Consider the following 7,566-nt stretch of genomic DNA (forward strand, 5'->3'; position numbering starts at 1 on the left):
AAACTAATAAAAATGAGAAAATGCTTAACAAAATGACAAACTTTTTAACTAAAATCAAATGAAAATGGGAAATATAAAAATAAAAAATTATTCAAAATATTACTATAAACTATAATAGTATCTCAGTGAAACTAAAATAACACTGGTTTTAAGTCTTCATTTGAAAAACATAATAAAATAAACCAGATTTGTTTGACATTTAAGAGTCGATATATGGCAGATAACGGTGATATCCATCCTATAAGATTCTTGTGAAACCTTCTCAAGTGCTTCTGACTCTGTATAGTTGAATATCGATTGATATCAGATGAACTTTGTAGCAATTCTCCCTGTTTGTATTGTAACAGAACTGCCGTATGTACGCCACCAAACACCTGCGTGTGCTGCTGCGCGCTAACGTTGAGTTCTTCCGTAACTGGGGGATGGAGTTGTTAGTCACACAGCTGCATGACCACAACAAAACTGTTTCCATGGAGGCACTGGACATCCTGGACGAAGCCTGTGAAGAGAAGGTAATCAGCATCACCGCTGCAGCAAGTTGAGGATGACATGCAGATCATTAGTTCATGTAGTTTCAGATATGAATATACAGTGGGTACGGAAAGTATTCAGACCCCCTTAAATTTTTCACTCTTTGTTATATTGCAGCCATTTGCTAAAATGTCTAAATATTTTGGTAATGATATGTTAAGCATTAAATAATGTAATACTTTGGTAATTTGATAAAATATTACCCACGATGCTGATTGATTTGTTTCAGTTAAATGTGTTTCTTACAGCAAGTCTAATGCTCTTTAATTCTGCTGTGTTGTGATCACTCCAGGCCAGCCTGCACGCTCTGATCCACATGAAACCAGCTCTGTCTCACCTGGGAGAGAAAGGCCTTCTGCTGCTGTTGAGGTAAAACAGTCTTGCTTTTCAGTTTAAGTGTGTTTGCTACATAAATGTATCGCTTAAAAAGAAACCTTTTAGCTAGTTTCTCAAACTGGGGTTCATGAGGGAACTGCAGAGGGTTTGTTGATGATATAAAAAAAAATCATTTTAAATAATACAATCAAAATCAAACACTTACTAAAAATCTGAAATGTGTGTAATGGAATTAATTTATTTAAATTTTTTATGAAGTTATTGAGCAGTCATACATAAAGACAATATCTGAATCTGTTAATGGTATAAAATTAAATATTTAAATAAGCTCATAACTTGTTGTAGTCCTCGTTTGTAAGTCATCTGCTAAAAGAATAAATGTAATGTGCTAAATGTCTCTCTGCTCTCCTCTGTAGGTTCCTGTCCATCCCAAAGGGCTTCTCTTACCTCAATGAAAGAGGCTACGTCAACAAACAGCTCGATAAATGGCAGAAGGTGAAAGCATCAAAGCAGTGACTCTCTCTCAGCCTTTGGTTTGACGCCTGTGTCTGTGTTTGTTTCTCTTGAATGCAGATGTATTGAGCTGTGTGTGTTTTTGCAGGGGTATAATCTGAAGTATGTGGACATGATTGAGGAGCAGTTGAATGAAGCTCTCACAACATACCGCAAACCTGTCGATGGAGACAACTACGTCCGTCGCAGCAACCAAAGGTCTTAGCACTCCTTGATAAAGGGCTTGTGAATAAAGAAGTCAGTTATTAATATATTAGCAAATTACCAATACTATTGCGCATACTTAAAGGGATAGTTCACCCAAAATGAAAATTGTGTCATCATTTACTCACCCTCAAGTTGTTCCAAACCTGTATGCGTTTCTGATATTCTGAAGAAGATATTCTGAAGAACAATTGATGGTTGCCATTGACTTGCATAGTATAGAAAAAAATACTATGGAAGTCAATGGCTACCATCAACTGTTTGGTTACCAACATTCTTCAGAATATTTTCATTCATGTCCAGCAGAAGAAAGAGACTCAATGAGGAATAGAAAAATAACAATTTTCATTTTTGGTTGAACTATCCCTTCAACGTTAATGATTTGAACAAGTCCTTGACCCTAGGCATGAATTGAAGGGGTCATATGATGTTGCTAAAAAGAATATTATTTTGTGTATTTGGTTTAATGAAATGTTTATGCGGTTTAAGGTTCAAAAAACATTATTTTCCACATACTGTACATGTGTACATGTGCTCCGCTGTTCTGAAACACTTCGATTTTTACAAAGCTCATCGGTCTGAAAAGCGAGGTGTGCTCTGATTGGCCAGCTATGCAGTGCGTTGTGATTGGCCGAATACCTCAAGCGTGTGACAGAAATGTTACGCCCCTACCATACTGTGATGCCCTGTCCGGCCGGAGTGACGAGACAAAAACATTAAAACCCATTATAAAGTCCTCTTTTGGAAGGCCAAACAAAGTAGTTTTGCTTTCACAACGAGAAACACTGCGCCTTCATGACATGGCTGCAGCAACAATACTACAGCGAGAATAAAAGTTACGCCTTCTTTCTTTGCGTGAACATTTGGGCGGTGTTATGCAAATCTTCCCACATCATGACGTAGACGTGGGGGCGTGTTAGAACGAGCTGTTTTAGGTAGGCGTGGCTGACTCTTAACTTTTATAAAGAATATCTCTTTGGATTTGCGACTTTAGTCTTTGCAACTTTACAGATCTTCTTTATGCACCAAGAGCTTGTAACACTTCAAAGAGAAAGGAAAAATTGAAATCGCATCATATGACCCCTTTAAGGATGTTATTGTTAACTAGAACTAAAACTATTACAATTGTTTTCGATAATTGACATAAAATAAAAATATAATAAATTATAAAAGCTATCCCTGACTCAAAATTTAAATGAAAACTCTAAACAATAAAAGCTATAGATAAATAATAACTAAAATAACACTGTTATGAATATATATTAACAATGTATACTTTTTTAAATCAAAGCATTTATCTTATAGGTTACAGAGGCCAAATGTGTTTCTCCCTGTGCATTTATATGGGCAGTTGGTCCATGATAAAACCGGCTGCCTGCTGCTGGAAGCTCAGGTACCCAATTACACGTACGCTGCTTGCTATGGCAGTGTAGCATTGTTTGTTTTTGTGCACTTGTGTGTTAATCTTTGTGCGTTTGTTAGGGTGTTATCCCGGATCTCAGCTACACAGTCCGATCTCCAGTGTTGGATAAATGGGAAGGCATTAAACAGCTGAAGGCGGCACTATGGGCTCTGGTCAGTGATTGTTTTTGCATACTGTTTGTACTAGGATCTCCTTGAATGTCTCTGGTTTCATTGTAAGCAAGTTTTTGGCTTGAATATTTGTCTTTTTTAATATTTCAGGGCAACATTGGCAGCTCAAACTGGGGTCTGAACCTCCTACAGGAGGAGAACGTGATTCCAGATATTATTGTTCTGGCTCAGCACTGTGAGGTTCTGTCCATACGTGGGTAAGACTGCCTAATTTAGGAATGTATTTGGTTATTTACAACTTAATGCACATGAACAGAATCTGTGGGAACAATACACATGCTAGCAAGAGGCAGATACATAGCATAGTGTAATCCAATATATATTCATTCTGTAAGACCCAATCTTTCAAGGTCACGACTTGCTAAAATGTGTCTGCTAGCTTGATGTAAAAAACAGTGTTTACATGCAGTTTGAGATCAGTAAGATTTTTTTTTTGTTAAGAAATTGATACTTTTGTTCAGCGTGGATCCATTAAATTGATCAAAAGTAACAGTAAAGACATTTATAATTCTATTTCAAATAAATGCTGTTCTTTTGAATGTTCTGTTCAGCACAGAATCCTGAAAAAAAAAATCAGTTTCCACAAAAATATTTTTAGCATATTATGATGATTTCTGAAGGATCATGTGACACTGAAGACTGGCGTAATGATGCTGAAAATTCAGCTTTGCATCACAGGAATAAATTACAATTTAAAATGTATTCAAATCGTAAACGGTTCTTTTAAATTGTAATATTTCACTGTTTTTACTGTATTTTCACTCAAATAAATGCAGCCTTGGTGAGCATAAGAGACCTTTCAGAAGCATTAAAAAAAATCATACTGACCCCAAACTCTTGCACTGTAGTGTTTAACCAGAAATTCCTGAAACATTGTCTCATTTCAAATGGCTTTGTAAGTCAAACAGCAACATTTTTTATATTTTACAAAGTTGAGCACTTTTAAACCTTCCCCTTCCTTTTGCTTTGACACTCTCAGTATCTTTTTGATTTGCCAGAGTGTTCCAAGTTTGACTGTGTGTGGACCGCTAACTTAAATAATAGTAGTCCAAATAGCAATAAACTTACATCATATATCCAGTAAGTAACAAGCAGTGCTGTCTGTGCAGTACGTGTGTGTATGTGCTGGGTGTGATCAGCCGCACACGGCAGGGCAGTGATGTGCTGAAGGCTTTGGGATGGGACTCCGTTCGGCACAGCCGCAGGCAGCAGTGGCCTGTCGTCCCTGATGAAGTGGATGCTCCGCTACCCAGCGAACTGTCATCAGTGCCCAGCACACTCAGCCTCAACTCGGAGTCCACCAGCTCACGCCACAACAGCGAGAGCGAAAGTCAGCCCAGTGAGTCAATGCACATGCTTAACATGTCAACCCCCTTGTTTGCAAGTAAAATATCTAAATATCCTTAAGCGAGATAGATTTAGTAGTTGCATAATTGTTTAGAGAGGTTCTATCGTCAGTTATACTTGATCATTTTGCACCACATCTCTAAATTCACTAATTATGCCAATGGAGGAAGATAGAAAATATTACTCTTTCAAGATGAATTCTCTGAAAACATGTTGCATTTCATTTTTATATTTTTATTTTATTTATTAGTTTTTATTTCTTGTTTAAAGTAAATTGACCTTGTTTAAAGGATGTTTACATTTACATTATACATTTAGCAGATGCTTTTATTCAAAGCAACTTACAAAAGAGGAACAAAAGCAATTAGTCCTAGAGCCAACGATAGGCCTATTTGTAATATACTACAGTATTCATAATAAACTTGATTTGAAAGCAAGCTAGAGAGCTGTTTTTTAGATAAGTATTTTATTTTTTCATTACATTTTTTTTGGAAAACAAGACAAAATACTGATTGACAAAATAATTTTTTGCAGTGTGTTTACTATTTTGTTTTTGTGCTCGATTTAATTGAATCTCTTGTTTCGCTCACTAGTATGTCAGATTATGGAAGTAAATTGGGTTATGAATTATGTCATGCTGATTGTAACCAGTATTATTTTAGGTTTATTTATTAATATTTTGAATTAGCTTTTTAATATTTTCAGTGTTTATTTTAATTTTAGTTTTAGTAATTTTGTTATATGCTTTTTTTATTATTAAGTTTATTTATTTATTTTAATACTTATTTAATACTTACTAATTTTAGCACTTCACCTTAAACTTTTTTTTCTTTTTTTTTTTAGTTGCCAAGGCAAAATTTCAAGTTTTCATTTAAGTTTTTCATCTATTATTTGTTTTCAGCTTTATTTCAGTTACGACTATTTTTAATAGTTTAGTTAAAAACATGCACACAAACAAATGTATGCATAAATAGCCATTGCAATCTGTTGTTTTGTGTTTTACATCCATTGTGATACTGTACTTTTTGCTCTTAGGTTTGTATTTCGTGGATGACGATCGCGAGGATTTGGACATGTACGAGGACTCTTCTCTCAGTATGCACACAAAAACCTCAAAGGACAGAAGCCCCTTCACCATCCTGACCCCTTCACATCTCCGAAACCGCTTTCTGAACTCCCTGTCTCTGCCCAGTAAGAAGGGACGGAGCCCCAGTGACACTAAAGGCACGACAAACTCGGGAAAATCTCCCGAGGAGCTCCGGCTCATGCGGCGCAACCGGACCATAACGGAGCTCTCGAACTATTCTCCAGGCCACTCGGGGCAGAGCGAGGTCTTTTATAATGGCAGTCGCATGCCTCGCAGCCCAACGGTCAGCCTTGAGACTTCGTTTGTGGGTATAAAAGCACTAGCAGAGCCGTACGGCACTGAGGGATGCTCGGATTTGGAAGGCACAGGTCAACATAAGGCCGTGACCCCGGGCGACGGTCAGCGGGAGCGTTTGACCTGCGACAGCGCCTCTGTGCTGCCAGGCGGCGGCACGTTTAAGAGCCGCAGTCATAGCTTCAACACGGACACGACCACCAGTGGCATCAGCTCCATGAGCTCCTCCCCATCCCGAGAGCCCGCCTCCTCCATCGCCATGGATACGGACTGCGCCAGCCTCAACACGGTGGTCAGCGCCAAAACTGTGAAAATGCAACACTCGCTCAGTCCTCAGTCCAACCACAACCACATCCTGTTGTCCAAGTCCAATTCCACCTCGCTGGTTCCTCTGGGGTCGGCGCACACGCTGCCGCGCAGGGCGCAGTCGCTGAAGTCGCCCTCGGTGGCCACGATCAAGACCCTGGTGGACTGCAGCTACATCTACACGAGCCCCCGTGATGCGCTGGGATACGCCACGTTGAAACGGCTGCAGCAGCAGAGGATCCACCCGTCTCTCTCACACAGCGAAGCGCTGGCGTCTCCTGCTAAAGACGTGCTGTTTACAGACACCATCACCATGAAAACACGCAGCCTCGACTCACGGCTCACCCCACGCAGGTACACAGCATTCGTTTATACTTTTTCGTCTTTCATTTAACTACTAAATATGTTACATATTTATCTTGGAGTATTTTACATGTGTGTATACATATGGGTGAATGGTACTAAGAAAAATGTAAACAGTATTTATAGATCATGATTGTTTTTACTCCCTTTATGATAATTCAATTGGAATTGATACTTAGAATCTAATTTAGAATCTAAAATTACATTAAGATTAATATGTATCATTTTTATTTAATGTAAATAAACAACAATATTTGTAATATACTACAGTATTCATAATAAACTTGATTAGAAAGCAAGCTAGAGAGCGCTTTTTTAGATAAGTATTTTATTTTTTCGTTTAATTTTTTTGTGGAAAAACAAGACAATACTGATTGACAATTATTTTTTGAAGTGTTTACAATTTTTTTGTGCTCTATTTAATTTAATCTCTTGTTTCACTCACTAGTATCAGATTATGGAAGTAAATAGGGTTATATGAATTATGTCATGCTGATTGTAATCAGTATTATTTTTGTATTATTTATTAATATTTTATTTTAAGTATTAATTATTTATGAAATATTTTATTTCATGTTTAATCATTTACATTTATTGTGTACATTTCTATTTACAAAAAAAATTGTGGTGATGTTTTATTTAGCCTTTGTGATTAATTACTATATAAAAATTATGGTAATTCTTTGTTAAAGTAATTACTGTACATTAATGTATTAACTATATAAATGAGAATCTAAAAATGTAGCACTAAGATTAATAAGAATTACAACAAAAAAAAGGCACTTTATAGTAGTAGAAATTTTGGGGGAAATGTCTTCTAATATAATAATAATACAAATATATTATAATATAATTAAATCACAATATAATTAAATATAATTTAAGATTTTTTTGTATTTTTGTATAATTAAATATATTTAATTTAAAATATATAAATTTTTATTTGTTGGTGATTTTTTTTTTTGTATTTTTTTTTTTGGGGGCGTTCACCC

The 7,566-nt window shown here is 36.5% G+C and overlaps 1 protein-coding gene across 2 annotated transcripts in view; it reads left to right on the forward strand.

The window, feature by feature from the left end:
* Positions 1–7,566, forward strand: part of LOC107658248 (rapamycin-insensitive companion of mTOR-like) — a 35,615-nt gene that overhangs the window by 17,868 nt on the left and 10,181 nt on the right. For both annotated transcript variants that reach the window (XM_016446721.1, XM_016446731.1), the window contains exons 23-31: positions 348–512; positions 824–900; positions 1,284–1,362; positions 1,469–1,578; positions 2,890–2,977; positions 3,067–3,159; positions 3,268–3,374; positions 4,287–4,516; positions 5,560–6,565. In XM_016446721.1, the coding sequence (XP_016302207.1) occupies positions 348–512; positions 824–900; positions 1,284–1,362; positions 1,469–1,578; positions 2,890–2,977; positions 3,067–3,159; positions 3,268–3,374; positions 4,287–4,516; positions 5,560–6,565 (1,955 nt within the window). The remainder of the gene's footprint in view (positions 1–347; positions 513–823; positions 901–1,283; positions 1,363–1,468; positions 1,579–2,889; positions 2,978–3,066; positions 3,160–3,267; positions 3,375–4,286; positions 4,517–5,559; positions 6,566–7,566) is intronic.

The sequence above is a fragment of the Sinocyclocheilus anshuiensis genome, unplaced genomic scaffold (assembly GCF_001515605.1).
Source record: "Sinocyclocheilus anshuiensis isolate Anshui unplaced genomic scaffold, SAMN03320099.WGS_v1.1 scaffold137, whole genome shotgun sequence".
NCBI lineage: Eukaryota > Metazoa > Chordata > Actinopteri > Cypriniformes > Cyprinidae > Sinocyclocheilus > Sinocyclocheilus anshuiensis.